Consider the following 16,141-nt stretch of genomic DNA (forward strand, 5'->3'; position numbering starts at 1 on the left):
GATCTTCAACTCAAACTGCAATCCATTGGCCCATCCTGTAATCTTACTCAATAAGCCTTTAGGTTTCTCCATTCCTTCCCAGGACAAGTAGAGACTTGTTGACTCATATTAATTTTTAAACCCATTTCTATAATAGATTAACAAACTGTCTGACATCTTAATGCTAGAAGTAGAGCTTTGGAACAAGGCATCATGGATCAGAGATCTCATTTCTGCTACAGGACAAGTTATATCAGCTTCATAAGGTACAGGGTTGTTTTACATCTCTGATGGGGATGATGGCCCCCACTTCGCTGAGTTCCTGGGAGGATTCAATAAGGTGACCCAGGTGAGATCCACAGTGTACCACCTGTCTGTCACCTATGTCACCTACTGCAGCACTGAGCTTAAGATCCATGGCCATGTTAGCTTCAGGTTAAGGCAGCCAGACACATGGTTTCCTTTCATTTTGCTCTCCAGGGATCCGTCTCTCACAAAGAGTTCCAGCCAATGACATTTGCCGTTCTGATTGCTGAGTCTCTGGGAAATCAAGGTTACGCAAAACTCTCTGGACCACCGTAGCCGAAATGGCTACTGAAAATGTCCAGACAAGCGATTTCATCTCTGAGAAATGAGGATTGGGATTGCATGAATGACTCTCAACTTTAATATTCTTAGGTATGAACTAGAATGTGTAAAGAAGCAACTTCTAGGGCCCCCAGTAGAGATATTCAATTATTAGCCACCTCTGTAGTGAGTTTGTAGTAGGCCCTCAGCTGACTCTCATGCACATGGTCCTTGAACTGCACTTGAAGGACACTCCTGATGTTAGCAGTTTAGCAGCTTCAAGGACAGAGATAGAGGATTTTATGAATGACCCTCTTTATGTTTAAGGACATCGTGACAAATGTTACAATAATAGTGACATTCATTCAAGATGCTGAATATTAATACTGTTCGCTTTATTATTCCAGTCAATACACTGCCACTCTGTGATGTATGACCGATGCAAGGCACATTCAGTTTTGTATTTCGGGTGTAATGAGCCACATCTATCTGTAGAAACACGAGCCTGTGCATTTTAACCTGATAATGAAATGGTACCCTGATATAGGCAAGAATTGATGGCTCAGAGGACAGAAAGAACCCCCAGAAACAATGGTGGAGCAGGAGGCAAGGTCAAGTCAGGAAGGCCTTCTTCACCAGTCATGTGACAGAAAGTAAGCCATATTCTGAAGCCACTAGAAAAACTTCAAAGGCTTTTCATAAAAGAACATGCTGCTGACTTGAGCTTCAGGAAAGCCACCCTGTAGGCAAGGGACAGTAAGAGCCAATGTCCAAGGCAAAGCAACCCATTCATTAATTGCAGCAATCCAGGCAAAGATGGTGACCAGAGTGAATGGTGGAAGGGAGAAGTCCTTGTTAACAAGTCACGAAGCATTTGGTTTGAGGGTTAGAGCTGATGGTAATGGGGAAAAGAGTAATCTTAGGTGGGAAGATGATCTCTAGATGGGTTTACTGACAGATACAGCTAGAGATATAAATTGAGGCACTGTCAGCGTAGAAATGAGAGTTGAAGCCTTGGGGGGTATATACATTGAGAACCTATTATTTACTGAGTTCCTGATATTGCGTCTGTTTTCCTGGATGCTGGAGACATAATGGTGAATTAAACAGAGAGTCCCTGGTGAGAAATCCTTAGGTACAGCAATATATAAGGGTCAGGTGGGGAAAAAAGATGACATCCATAAACGAGCCTAAGATAAAATGTCCAAAGATGTAGGAGGACCAAGAATGGGATACTGGCAAAGTTAAAAGAAGAGACTGTCTCCAGAGGGGGAGTTAAATGATGTACAGTGCTTCTAAGAAGTTTGCTGGGTGCCTTGAGAAATGAACATCGTGGTGGAGATGGAGCAGAGATCAGTGCATCTTAGTGCCAAGAGAGAGGATGATACAGTTGGATGGACAGGACCATGGGGAGCTGCTTCCGAATCTTCCTGCTCTCCCAAGGCAGAGGGTACATTGGACTGAGTGGATGGGCACCTCTGAATCTGTATGTCTAATCCTAACTTATCTACAGCAACGCATTAGGAAATGGGAGTCTTTGGGAAGTGGTCAGGGCTCAAGTGGAGCCCTTATGAATGAGATAAGTGACCCAATGAAAGGAAGCCCCAAGCTCTCTCTTTGCCATATGAGGCTATGACTAGATGTCTGCAGTCTTGGCCCTCACCAGAATGAGGTGAGCGTGCAGGCTCCTGATCTCTAGGATTGTAGAACTATGGCCATTCTGACTGATCAGAAATTCAGTAAGATGTATGTACCGGACAACTGTTTGGGCAGCTTCCTTTAACTGTGTGATGTTTCTATTTGTGGGCTGGTCAAAGTCTTATTTGTTTGTTTGTTTGTTTAAAGACTATGAAAATACCTTTTGCTGTTAAAGATGCCCAGGCTATGGTAACTTCTTTTGGCAGCTCAAACAAAGTAAGATGGACCTAGGAATTCAGAAGACTGATGGGAAGAACCACTGTGGGATGGGAAGGGCTATCTCAGTGAGACAAGACAAAGGGCATAATCGGAAGAGTGTCTGTGAGAGCCACAGTGGGGAAAGAAACACAACAGTCCTCTGGGAGTGGATGGAAAGGAACGGTGCAGAAAGAAGACGGGGTGGGGGTCGGGGGGTTAGGCTAGCTTCCGGTGAGAACCAGGATGGCTAAGCAGGAAAACAGGAAGAACTGCTGAGACCCCAGGACAGAGGATGATGACTGGTTGCTTCCTTGTGTGGGAGAAATGGAAGCCAGCTCTGGCGTTCAGCTCTAGGACTTTAAAAACAAAGCCACCGCTGCTAGCTTAAGCAGTGACTATGGGAGAGACTGGTGCCGTTAGCACAGGCAGAGGTCATGATTACAGGTCCTCTATAGGAAGGTGGGTGGAGGGCACTGCAGAATTTCACCTCGCAGGGGAGCTGCTAAAGAAGGAACAGGAAACGCACCGCTTATCTGCAACAGCTTTTCTGTTCTTGCTATTGCTTGACAGTGATGAAGAATAGCTTATAATGAGGTCTGGGAAGGCTTGGGCATGCCCTGGTGCTGAGGATTTTTACATAACCTGAATTAGCCTCCCTCCACGGCTGCTCATTATTGAACGTGTTCTGATCATTTTGAACTGTGAAGACTGACACGTGAAGAAGTAAGAGCATCCCAAATCCTGCTAACGGTGAATTTAAGTTATTCAACTAACAATTTCTTCAGCTGAAGTGGTGAAGAGTCGCTTGCGGTGCCAATTTTCTTTCCCATTTTAAGGATTTCTGGGTGCCATGATGCTGGTTGCTTTCCTTAAGGGAGACTTAATGTTGGAGAAATTGTGGAATGTTTTAGTTTCCAACATGGGGCACGTGGAACAACAGTTGGGCTAGATGTGGTATAGCCCCACGTTACCTGTGTTCACTTTTTGTCTAAGAACACAGCTGTCAAGTTTACTCTTCTTTAACCCATGAATTAATGCTGTGGCCCACCCATGGACAATAATAGAGTTTGACGTGGCTGGGGAAATCCTGGGTTCTGCAGCAGGAGGGCACTGCTGTGTGTGGAGTCTCATAACAGCCTTCACTTCCAGCATCATGGACCTTGTGGTCCATTAGCATGTATCTGGGCTACTCAGATTTCTATGTGTATTATCTGGCTTTATCTAAGTTAACAACGAGTACACTAATGTCTCTAAAAGATTTCTGTCAGGAATGCTGGATTGTTTTCCCTAAGAAAGAAAACACAAAGAAGGAATGAACCCATCTCAGTAGATACCCTGTTCTGCTCAGGGTGACAAACACATTATCGTTCAAAGGAAGAAAAATCTAGGTGATGTAGGAAGGTATGACAAGAGCTTGACATAAATGCAATTACTATCTTCAAAGCTCAAACGGCCAAGATGAATGGTAGAAATGTAAATTTATATTTATTGTGATTAAGCCCATACCTTTCCCCAAGGGAATTCTTAATGATTATTTTTTCTAATTATATGAACATACCATTTTAGCTAACCATTTAAAATGCAATTTTATCTTTATCTTATCTTGTAAGCATTTTGACTTTTTGTTTTTAATGTTCATGACATATTAGTATAGTATATAAAGTGCTTTATACATTATCCCATAAACATAACTATGTATATTTACTTATTTGTAGAGGAGGCAGGATTCTCTGTCAAAACTATGAATACCACAGCCTAATATGCCATGTCAGTTATATATTTCAAAGGTTTTATGTGGACCACAGATAACTTTTGAGTCCCTTTTCACGCTTGGTTAATCTCAGATCCCTACAGAGGGAGGGACATCCAGTTGTCTGTGTTCCCATGGAGGGCAGGAAGCCACATCTCTATCTAAACTATGTGTATCTGGCTGCCATGATAGCTCACCTTCTGCTTCTCCTTCGGGGTCAGGGATTGCTTGGAGCTTTCTATAAGGTGGAAAAGTGCTTCATGCTTCTTGGTACTCATCATTAATTTTTTCTTAGCCTAGAGATGGAGACACACAAACAAGAGAAGAAGAAAGAAAGAAAGAAAGAAAGAAAGAAAGAAAGAAAGAAAGAAAGAAAGAAAGGAAGGAAGGAAGGAAGGAAGGGAGAGAGAGAGAGAAGAAAGGAAGAGAGAGAGAGAGAAAGAAAGAGAAAGAAAGAAAGAAAGAAAGAAAGAAAGAAAGAAAGGAAGGAAGGAAGGAAGAGAGAGAGAGAAGGAAAGAAAGAAGGAAAGAAAGAAGGAAAGAAAGAAAGAAAGAAAGAAAGAAAGAAAGAAAGAAAGAAAGAAAGAAAGAAAGGCAAAGGAAGGGAAGGGAAGGGAAAGGAAAGGAAAGGAAAGGAAAGGAAAGGAAAGGAAAGGAAAGGAAAGGAAAGGAAAGGAAAGGAAAGGAAAGGAAAGGAAAGGAAAGGAAAGGAAAGGAAAGGAAGGGAGGGAGGAAGGGAGGAAGGAAGACTGGTATTTAGAGAGAAGTTCTTTTATTTCAGAATGAGGTTTGTTTGTGAATAAATGTGAATCATTACTTCTTTGTTTCCATCCTTCATCCCAAAATATGCCCCAAATAGCATAGCAGCAAGTATTTTGATAGGAAACCATTGTGTATTTTGTCATGATATTGGGTATATATGAAAGAGAGTCAGATGTTTGCTAACTCACCTTGAGCTTACACTCCTCTGGCCTTGGCCCCCTGAGTGCTGCAGTTGCAGGAATACACCAAGGCGCCCAGACTAAAGAGTTCAGAATATAGAATGAAATGATAAAGGATGGTAGGGGGAGTCCAGGGCTCTGTCCTTGGGAATTAGAGGGAAGCTCACTGCTTCCCTTGGAACGTGTGAAGAAGCTATCTGAGGGAGTTCAAAGACAAAGCTCCTCAGTCGCTCCTCTATCTCAGGCAAGTGCCTGCTGACAAACTCGGGTGAGCCAAGAGTACTTAGTCTTTCAGAATTTGAAACTTGACCTCTGAAGTGGACTGCACTTCCCAACTGACATGTGGAACCTTTTCTGGTATTGTAATGAGGGGGGAAATGATTGCAGCTCAAGAAGTCTATGTGACCGAATGACTTTGACATTCTTCACATAAAACAATAAAATGATTTTATTTAAAAAACAAAAACAAACAACTTATCAGAAACTGGGGGATAATAGGAGGTAGACTTTGTTCTTTGAAGCAATCAGCTAGAGAGTGTAGTCTCTAGCTTTTGATCCATTGTATTGATTTCCTGTGAGAGCTGAGTGTTTATAGATAATTGTTTTTTCAAGACAAACCTCTTTTAAAAAAAACTCAGAAAATCAAGAAAATAATTAAAAACAAGTGATTGGATTTTTTTTGACCTTGAGCTATTTCTCAATGTGACTCTCATGAGCCTCTTTCTATCAGAACAGCTACCACAGGGTAGGAAGTTGTCTTAGACCATTCTCATCTTGGTCTCTGGAGTCTTCAACTGCATCATGAGCTTAGAAGCAAGTCTGAGGCCAGCTGCTTCTGAGAGCATCTCTGGTCATTTGGTACAGGTGGCAGTTTACTTGCAAAGGATCACTTGAGTTATTAACATTTAAGAGATGACAAAGGAAGAGTTCTACTCTCAGAGTGCAAATCTTCAAGGACATGAGTGAGTTTTCTTAGCAGATGCTCTAGCCTCTCATTATTCCATTTCTAGCCTCTCATTCTTTCCTCTCAGAGCAACTCCTCCTACACAGGATTATCTTCCATACATATGAACCTCATCTGCTGTTCCTATAGCTTAAGAACCAATAATGGAATTCTCTAGCTTCACAGATCAAATCACAATCTCTCTAGGACTAATGTGTTGTTTCCTGCATTTGTTATCTAGCCAACTAGATTTTTAAGTCATTGAAAACTAGCAGCAGATCTTAGTGTAGTATGTACAGAAGGTAGACCGTGTGCTGTTGTAGAATCAACACGTGTATTCCCTTTGACGTCACCACACTCCTTACAATAACCTCTCGATTGCAGGGTCTCTAACAACCTTACACAAATGGAGAACCAAACTGGTGTTTGTTACTTTTCCTAAATTGTAAACTCCACAGAGAGGCAGCCAATATTGCTGGAACAAAGCAGTGACTCCAGAGTCTAAAAACTTCTAAGACTTCATGGTTTAACCATTAACCAGATACAAAACTTTAGAAATGACCTTGACAGTGCAAAGTCACATATCACCTCAGTTGTGTGATAAAGAACACACACATATATAGCTCTTGGCACATAAGTGCCATGTAAATATTAGCCATAAATAATAACCATATTTTGAGTCATCCTCTGCTTTGGATGATGCATCTATACAATCAGGTGAGTTGTTTTCTCTTCAATAGGTGCATAGAAAAGCATTAGAACACATAAATATATGTGCACAAAAGCAGAGTCCCATCCTAAAAACTGACTCTATGTAAATGCGGTTAGTGGATACTTGCCTTGATTTGCTGATTCCAGTTATTAATAACAAGATTTGCTGTCTTTTCCACTTCATTATCAAGCTATGGAAGAGAAAAACAGACAGGAACGTAGTTATTGCTTAGTCCCTGATATTAAGTATCAAAGAATCCCAAAATGCATAGGTTGAAACCTGTTTCTGCTGCATCATAGCATTAAGAGGTGGGACTCTGGAAAGTGAATGGACCATGTGAATGGAGCCCTCATACATGGACAAGTGCCTGTGGTTGTTGGAATGAGAATGGCCCCCGTAGGTTTATATATTTGAATGACTAGTCCCTAATTGGTGGAATGTTTGAGGAGGATTAGGTGATGTGGCCTTGTTGGAGGAGTGTCACTGGGAGTGAGCTTTAAGGTTTCAAAAGTCCAAGACAGCCCACCCCCTCTCTGTGCCTTAGGATTAGGCTCTAGCCCCCAGCTGCATATCCAGCACCATATCTGCTGTGCAGGTCACCATGCTCTCTGCCATGACGATAATGGACTACTCTCGGAAACTGTCAGCAAGTTCCCAATTAAATGCTTTCTTTCTATAAGAGTTGCCTTGATCATGGTGTCTCTTCACAGCAACAGAATGGTGACGAAGACAGTGAATGCCCTTACAACAGACACCTCAAGGCCTCCTTCACTCTCCTACCATGCAAATGCATAACATGAAGATGGCCTTCTATGAAGAATGACCAGTTCCTCTACAGAGACCTAATCTGCTCCTGTTTTGATCCTGGGATTCCCAACCTTAACCCTAGAATGGACATGTTTGGGCTTCTCTCCATGTCAAGTGTCTCTTGACATGATTTGTGAAATAGTGGTTTCTAATCTGTGACAATATGAAAAGGCATACGTATGCATATGAACCTTGCTAAGGCTGGTCATTCCTCTTCAACATCAATTCATGTTACAAAAACATCCATGGAGGGAGGATCAGAAACTTGATTTTCACCAGTCATTAGATATAGAGTACCCAGTATATTGTTACAGATAGAGAAAAAAAATGGCTTTGCATACTACGCCAATTTTGACTGTATAGGTGTAGCTGAGATGCAGAGCAAATCTCCTTATAAAAATTAGATCTGCTTTGCATCCTCTGTGAGCGTGTGAGAGGGTCGCTGCAACACTGAACAGGAGAAAAACAGGAGATATTGGGGACAAGTGACAGAGGAGTATCATGACCTCAGCTAACTAATGTGTTGTGACAAATCCTCATAACACTGGTTAGTTTATGGTATTAAATGTAATTATCATATTGTCATATGATATGTAAAATATTTTGTAATTAATGAAACTTAGGTTTGCTTTGAGTTTTTATATAGGTTCCTGGCAAAAGCAGATGATTATATTGCTTTCAAGTGATTTTTGTAACTTGCTATTACCTAAGCTCTAGGTAGGACATCCATTCTGGTGGAACACACACACACGTGTGTGTATATATATGTGTGTGTGTGTATGTGTGTGTGTGTGTGTGTGTATGTGTGTGTGTGTGTGTGTGTGTGGAGCTCTACTTCCCAACTTCACTTACTGAGTTTATATTTCATTTATTTCCTTTCTTCTTCCATCTGAGTTTTCCCAGCCCCCATGGTTCTTTTGATTTACAACTCATCTGAAGCCCCTTTCTAGTAACTATCTTTTCCCCTTACAAGGACCACCTGCTAAGACTCAGACACTTCTTGCCTGCACTTGGCACCAAACCACCCCATCGTTCTTGCCTGCACTTGGCACCAAACCACCCCATCGGAGCACTGCTGCATTCATTAACAGCACATTGCCTGGAAGCATTGTCTAAAGTGGCTAACACTGAGATACACACAGAGGGAAAAAGGTAGCACACACGGGGAATCTGTCCTAGAAGGAAGGCACAGCCCAGAGCAGAGGACACACTAGACAGGAGTGCCTGATGCTTCCCCCTTCATCTTAAGACTATTTGAGAGGTGTACTATTATTACCTTCAAATAATCTCATACTGGTAAGCAGAAAAGCATCTTTTGAAACAAATTGTGCTTATGGAACCTGGGTGTAGCTCAGTGACAGAGTTAGAGTTAACAAAATTGTAAAGACCATGTAAAAAGTACTAAAAATTGAAAAATAACCTCTGATTTTATCATCTCAAAGTAATTCGTATTAACATTTTGGGAAGGATCTTCCAGTTGAGATTTTATTACTTATTAGATTTATCTCACTTTTTCATCTGATACCATATGTAAAAACACTTGTTTTTAATTATGTGTATGTGTCTATGTGTATGCGTATGTGTGTACAAGTGAGAGTGGGTGCCCAGAGAGGCCTCAAGAGGGCGCTGGATGCCTGCTGTTGGAATTACAGATGGTTGTGAGCTACCCGATATGGGTGTCGGGATTAAATTTCCAGTCTTCCATAAGAGCAGGTCCTCTTTGTAACGACTGAGCCATCTTTCTAAAATCCACTATATATGTATGTTGTCTTCAAAGTGCTGAATATTGAACTCAAGGCCAGAAACACGCTGTCCCAGAGCCAGGTCCCTGGCTCTCCTATAAACCTTTGAATGACTCTATCTTAGTCTATTGCTTGACTTCTTCTGATTTATTTTTAATGATAAAGTAGTTGCTCCCTATTATTTTTCACTATATTGCCAGCACTGTGTTAACAAACATTCTTGTTTATTATTATTATTATTATTATTATTATTATTATTATTATTATTATTTTCATTATAAATTTCTGGGACCCACTATCACTGTAGCCTCTTGCTCTGTGGGCCATAGACAGAAATCTTGCTCATGTGTTTATTTCTTTAGTCCTTTTGAGTCACTGTCTCAAGCTGTTTTTGAAAATGCTGTATAATCAAGTCTGATCTTGAACTCTCTATTCCCCTGCCCCCACAACCCAAGTGCAGAGATTTACAGGCACGCAGCAGAACGGCTCCCAGCTTTGTTTTTTAACACAGGATCTCAGTGTGTAGTCCTGGCTGGCTTGAAATTTACTAGCCTAGAATGCATAGAAATTCACCTTCTGCCTCGTGAATTTGTTTGGTTTGTTTGTTTGTTTGTTATGAATGTTTTATTATGTTGGGGTTTGAATCTCGGGCCTGGGGCACATGAGGAGAGTGCCTTAGCCACTGAGTATTCCCCAGCTCTACTGATTTTGCCTTTAAGAGAAAAGCACAGCCCTGTCTCACCGATTTTCTCTTCTTCTCTTGCATACTCAGGACCTGGTGTGTTGGCTTTATCGCTTCCAACTCAATTGCTTTGCCAAGTTTTCTGGAAATAGAAAATTGTCTTGGGTTTATATCTACTGTCCAAATTCGTTTCTGGGGAGATAAGTGAGTGGCAGGTTACAGCTTATCATTTCAGGGCAGGATTGAAGGGGAATACTGGCACCCACCCACTCTAAGTGTGTGACACCTCCCTTTGGAGTAGGGGCAAAGGTATGAGGAGGGTAGGAGAGGGTGAGGGGATGGTGTTACTGGAAGCACTCACTGATGGAGGTCTGCTGCGGATTTCATGCTCTCTGAGGCCCAGGCCCAAGCAGTGCTGAGACAGCTGGAGACAGAAAGGGGTTGGATGGAGGTGGGGGTCATTCTCTGGTGAACTCTGAGAAATCAAACACTACAGCCCACAAGCTGCCTCCACCCACACATTGGCTCCCTGGCTGGGGTTTCAATTTCTCCAGGAGATTAAATTCAGCCAGTATATTTATTTGTGCCACAGACATTCTACACACACTGCTCCCGCTCCCGACCCCAGGGTTGATGCCTTTTTTTTTTTTTTTCATTTAGATTTTCATCTTCTATTTTGTGTTTGCAGAAAATCAGGGAAATAAAGTGGCCAATGAAGAGAGCAGGTAGGTGTGGTGTGTGTGTGTGTGTGTGTGTGTGTGTGTGTGTGTGTGTAACTTTAGAAGACTCTCAATGAAAATCTCTTCAGGTCCCCTTATAGATAAATAAAGCAAGTCTTTGAGGAAGTTAGTGGCAAAGGATGGAAGTGACTGCAGGATTTGAGCAGAGTCCCTGGCACAGGTGCCTACTGCTTTTGAAATTGGAGCCCCAGTCCTGCACCATGCTGACTTTTAGGGCAGCCTCAGATCTTTCCTGGTCCTGTGTGTAATAAATACAAAGGTCACAAATATTCCTGGGAGCCTATAGGGGGGACAGGAAGCCTGGTGTTATCTCCTCTCACAGCAGGAGTCAGCTCTAGGGAGTCCATAAGGAGTCCTCTCAAGTCAGGGCAAACTAAAAAGTTGGTTAACTGCAGGGACAGAGCACATGGCAATTTTAAGAGGGAGGAAGGGAGGAAGCTGCCTTCCTAACAGAAGTGGAATGGATCCAAGGTGGGCCTCCAGTGGCCTAATCTGCATCTTGCACTGGACAATGAGAAAACCAGGCTGGGCGGTGGTAGCACACACCTTTAATCCCAGCACTTGGGAGGCAGAGGCAGGTGAATTTCTGAGTTTGAGGCCAGCCTGGTCTACAGAGTGAGTTCCAGGACAGCCAGGGCTATACAGAGAAACCCTGTCTTGAGAAAACTGAAAAGAAAGAAAGAAAGAAAGAAAGAAAGAAAGAAAGAAGGAAGGAAGGAAGGAAGGAAGGAAGGAAGGAAGGAAGGAAAGAAAGAAAGAAAGAAAGAAAGAAAGAAAGAAAGAAAGAAAGAAAGAAAGAAAGAAAGAAAGAAAGGAAGAAAGAAAGAAAGAAAGAAAGACAGACAGAAAGAAAACCAGACCAAATGCCAGGGTTTCTACAATCTAAAGCAGCACCAGAGAGTGCCTACTGTATGTTTCCAGGGACAGGAACATACAGAAGAGACAAAACTAATGTACACGCATATGAAAGGCCTCAGTGGTTGTTTGGTGCTGGCCAGGGCAGAGGTGTGAACAGAAAGAAGCAACCTGGAATGGGTTGAAAATGTCTGACCCTGGTGATGGTCAGTTATGTGGCATACACGTCAGTTAGACTGGACTCAACCCTACACTTAAAATCAGCTCTGCTGGACAACGTGTCTCACCCCTGTAATCCCAGCAACTGGGAGGCGGTGGCAGAAGTATCAGATTGTCTGAGGTTACACAAGGAGTTTGAGATCAGCTTGGGCTCCATGGACTCCACCAACAAATAAGTGCTTATTATTTCATGTAAATTAAACCAAATATAATTGGTTTTCTAAGGATATGAGGGACTACGGAGAAGCACCCAGGTGACTGCACAGACACTGGACAGCTTGGCTCGAAATGCATCCTGGGTGTGGGCCTCAGAGAACCCAGAGCCCGGGTCTGAAAGCAGATATTCCTGGCTGCAGGTTTTCTGTGTGATCCTTAAGAAGACTCACTCAGCTTCTCTGAGCCTCATTTAACTGACCTTGTAAACGATAAATGCATGGGGATATCTGTGAAAGCATCTAATATGGATTCTGATACAGAGAAACAATCAACCAACTTTTATCACTAAATACCACATCACTGCTGGCTCACTGGCCATTCTGAACATGCCGGCTCTTTTAATACTAGGCTTGCAATGGTGGGATTTAGGAGGCAACTGAATTTTTAGAACCAAACTCAAAATGGCCGTTCGTGGAATTTCCCTCCTCACCCGGTTCTCTGCTAAGCACACTTGCATTGTTTCGTTTAATTCAGTAACTGTAGGGAGTGATTTTATTTCTGTTTTATTTTATTATATTTATTATTATTTAAGTTTCCTTTAGGCAGGATCTCAAACTATAGCCCAAACTGGCCCGAAATTCCCTATGTAACCTAATTGGTCTCAAACTCATAACAATTCTCCTGCCTCAGCATATTTACCTCAACGCCACTGCATTCAGCTTCATTTCCATTTTATAGAGACATTTAGGCAAAAGACAAATTGTCCCAGGTCACTCAGTTGGTCAATAGCAGATCTAGAGTTTCAACTGGGCAGTCTATGTAGAAGTCTGTCTAAACCCAGCCACGGTACTGAACTGGTTCCTCTGCCGTCTACCAAGCCATTACCCTAATAAATGAAAGTGGGGCAAGGACCAGACGGTTTCAAAGCAATTTGCTATCACCGTGGTGCCAGCAGGAGTGGGGAATGTAGTTCCAGGAGCTTCTTTTCTCCTGGCTCACCACTGTCATCACAAGGAGCCCCACAAGGAACCCTGCAAGTGCAGAGTCATATCCGCATGCATCATTACGTGAGAGGTATCATAGGGAGTGGCCAACAACAGACCCTTTTTACTGTTGCGCTACTGGGAAGAATGCAAACCAGAGCCTTTGTGCCTCACAGGCTAAGGCTTCTCACAGTTCCCCTTCATGTATCATTGAGGCTCTATGTCACCATACAACCCAGAGACACATGCAAATATCCAGATGAGCATGTTTGAAGCTGTACAGGAAGAAATGGAGGCACAGGAAAGCTGAGATATCGGGCAAAGGTCACAGAGCAGAGATAATACCAGATTCCCACTTCCTGCCTTTAAGACCTTCTGGCTTAACACTGCTTCCTAGATGAAATAGCACTACCAATCCAACTGTGGGCCCAGGAGTCATAAAGCCCCCAAAATGAGTCTAGCTGGGCAGCCTATTAACTGCATGGCTGGGGAGTTTTATTTCAATTGTTCAGCCTGGAGTTCTCATCTGTAAGGAGGGATAAATATGAGAGCTTTCAAGGGTGGTTATGAGGATTAAGTAGGAGCAGCCAGTAAGCATCTGAGGCAGTGCCTGGCCCAAAATAAATCCCCACGATCCGGAAGCCATGCTTGGTGAGATTGTCCCTGCCGAGTGTGGGGGAGACAACGGTGAATGAGCATTTTTCACGTTTAATTTCTTTCCTATGAGAGTTTTGCCTTACCTTTGGAATGGTACTTACTTTTTCTTTGTGCTCTGTAGTGCTTTGCTGAGCTTGACGGCCAGTTTCTGAAGCCCTTTGGCGTAGCTCATCTCCAGGTTGGCCCTATGAGCAAAGGGCTTGTTGTTAAGTAGGATGTACTGGTCAGACTTAGAGAGAACACACATAGACAAAGACATATAGACACACAGAGACATACCAGCACACACACAGATACATATACTTACACATTTACATATGCTCACACACACATGCATACACACACACTTGTGCGCGCACACACATGCACACAGGCACTCTGACACTCATACAAAAGGTCAGGCTGAAAATACAATGTCTTTATGAGGAAGAGATGATCTAGTCACAGAAGGAAACTGTTGTCCTTAGGCAAACCATTTGGATATCAAAGAGGTTATTTCACAAAGAGAAAGTATACTATTTAACTTTTTTTCCTCCATTGCGATGGGTTGGATTGTGCTTCCTACAAAGAGGTTGTATGCTGAACCCCAGTGTATTAGTTACTTTTATCATTGCAATAACAAAATACGTGAGCAGTGCCATGTCAGCAGAAAAGACTTGATTTTTGTGTATGGTTTGAGGGTACTGTCCGCTGTGGTGGGGGCATACTGTGGGGACCACACTGTATCTGCAGTCACAAAGAAGGTAGAGCAACTGCTGGTGCTCCGCTCGTGTTCTCCCTGTTATTTGGTCCTGAATCCTGGACCATGAGACTGTACAGCATTCCTTGGTCTTCTGCCTCAGTTAACTCCAGAAAACCCTCTGAAACACCTTCATGGTCATGCCTACAGGTGCATTGTCTATTTGATTTTAGGTCCTGCCAAGTTGCCGATCAATATTGACCACCACGCATAGGATAAATGAATCTTCTTTGGAACTAGATTCTATGAAGATAATGGAGTTCAGATGAGGCCCAAATACAGTTTGATGTGTCCTTATAAATGGGGGAGCCCTGGACACAGAGATAAGCATGTGCAAGGGACAAGAGCCTAGGAACATGAAATCAGGGATCGGAGGCAGATCCATAGGCCAAAAGCATTGTTAGCAAACTCCCAGAAGCTAGGTGGGGGACACAAGACAGCATCCCCAAGTCTGTCCACAGGAGGAATCACAAGGCTAACACCTTAATGTCATCAGACCGCTGTCCTCCTAAACTATTACACAGGAAGCCTTGTCATTCAAGTCACCCAGAATGTGACACTTTACTAGGATCAGCCTAGAAGACTGACCCAGCTAGTAACAGACACAGTGGTCACTAATCCCATTAGCTCTAAGCCCTAAATAGAAGCTGGGAACAAAATAAGTAAGATCGAATCAACAGTGTAGTAGCTTTAGGTGATCCTGCTGCCTTAATCTCCCAAGTAGCAGACTACATACGCATGCCCAGCTTAAGCAGTATTATCATAGAAAGCTGCAGGGGTGGTTAGCCATTGCTTTCTATGCTGGACAAGATAGCAGGAAGCCATTGGGTCTTGAAGAGATCAAACTGCTCTCTTCTTAAAACGATTTTTACCATGTCCTGGGTCCATCTGTGAATCCAATGAGGTCATGCTCCTATTCACTTCACATATCTCCCTCCCCCTTCTTCCCTCCTCTCTGTTCTTTCTTTTCTATCCACTTTTTTACCAAGTTAATTTTATTTGTTTGCACATGTGTGTGAAGCCAGCACAGTCCACACTCAGAGGTCAGAGGACACTCAGAGGAGCCACTCTCTCCTTCCACCGTGTGCCTGGGAATCAAACACAGGTCATCAAGCTTAGTGGTCAGCGCTTTTACCCACTGAGCCACCCATAAAGAGCATTAAATCTGAGAAATGCACTGCTTCTGGCTCACAGTGAGGGCACAAAGCAAATAGTAAAATTTAATTCTTGGAGGAGGAGGAAAAGGAGGAGGAGGAGGAGGAGAGAGAGAAGGAGGAGGAGGGGTCCAAAGGATCTTGAGATATCCAAATGGAGATAGTCCAGAGAGAAGGGTGTAGTCCTCTAGGCCATTGTCTCCCTGTAAGGGATTCCAGGCCAAGAGGATGCTGCTGACAGGAACAGGCTTTTTTCACAATTCAGTTTTACTTCCAGAGTGTTCTCACAGGCTCTCCTAAGAGTCCCAGAGGCTGAGTGAAAGAGAGATAGCTACCACAGGGAGATGACGCTTTCCTTAGCATTGGTAACTCCATTAGCTTCGTAGGTAAAGAAGGTGCGGTTTCAGTGCCAGGAGCAGGCTCTTTGCTTGCTTTCAGGTGATTTGGCAGTTTCTGAGTCTGGTCATCTCTGCTCTTGAACACCCACCAATCTCTCTCTTCTTTCCCCTACCCCTTCTCCAACAGCTCAGGCTGACCGTGACCTTGAACACATAGCACAGGGTAACTTTGAATTCCCAGTTCTGCTTCCATCTCCTGATTATAGGTATGTACCAAGTTG

The 16,141-nt window shown here is 43.0% G+C and overlaps 1 protein-coding gene across 2 annotated transcripts in view; it reads right to left on the bottom strand.

Annotated features, from left to right (window-relative positions):
• Nucleotides 1-16,141, bottom strand: part of Nostrin (nitric oxide synthase trafficking) — a 58,979-nt gene that overhangs the window by 28,339 nt on the left and 14,499 nt on the right. For both annotated transcript variants that reach the window (XM_021153124.3, XM_021153117.3), the window contains 5 exons: nucleotides 13,731-13,814; nucleotides 10,381-10,443; nucleotides 10,080-10,161; nucleotides 6,916-6,978; nucleotides 4,390-4,488 (listed from right to left, as the gene is read on the bottom strand). In XM_021153124.3, the coding sequence (XP_021008783.1) occupies nucleotides 4,390-4,488; nucleotides 6,916-6,978; nucleotides 10,080-10,161; nucleotides 10,381-10,443; nucleotides 13,731-13,814 (391 nt within the window). The remainder of the gene's footprint in view (nucleotides 1-4,389; nucleotides 4,489-6,915; nucleotides 6,979-10,079; nucleotides 10,162-10,380; nucleotides 10,444-13,730; nucleotides 13,815-16,141) is intronic.

This window comes from Mus caroli, unplaced genomic scaffold, assembly GCF_978045245.1.
Source record: "Mus caroli unplaced genomic scaffold, Mus_caroli_1 scaffold_2, whole genome shotgun sequence".
Taxonomy (NCBI): Eukaryota; Metazoa; Chordata; class Mammalia; order Rodentia; family Muridae; genus Mus; species Mus caroli.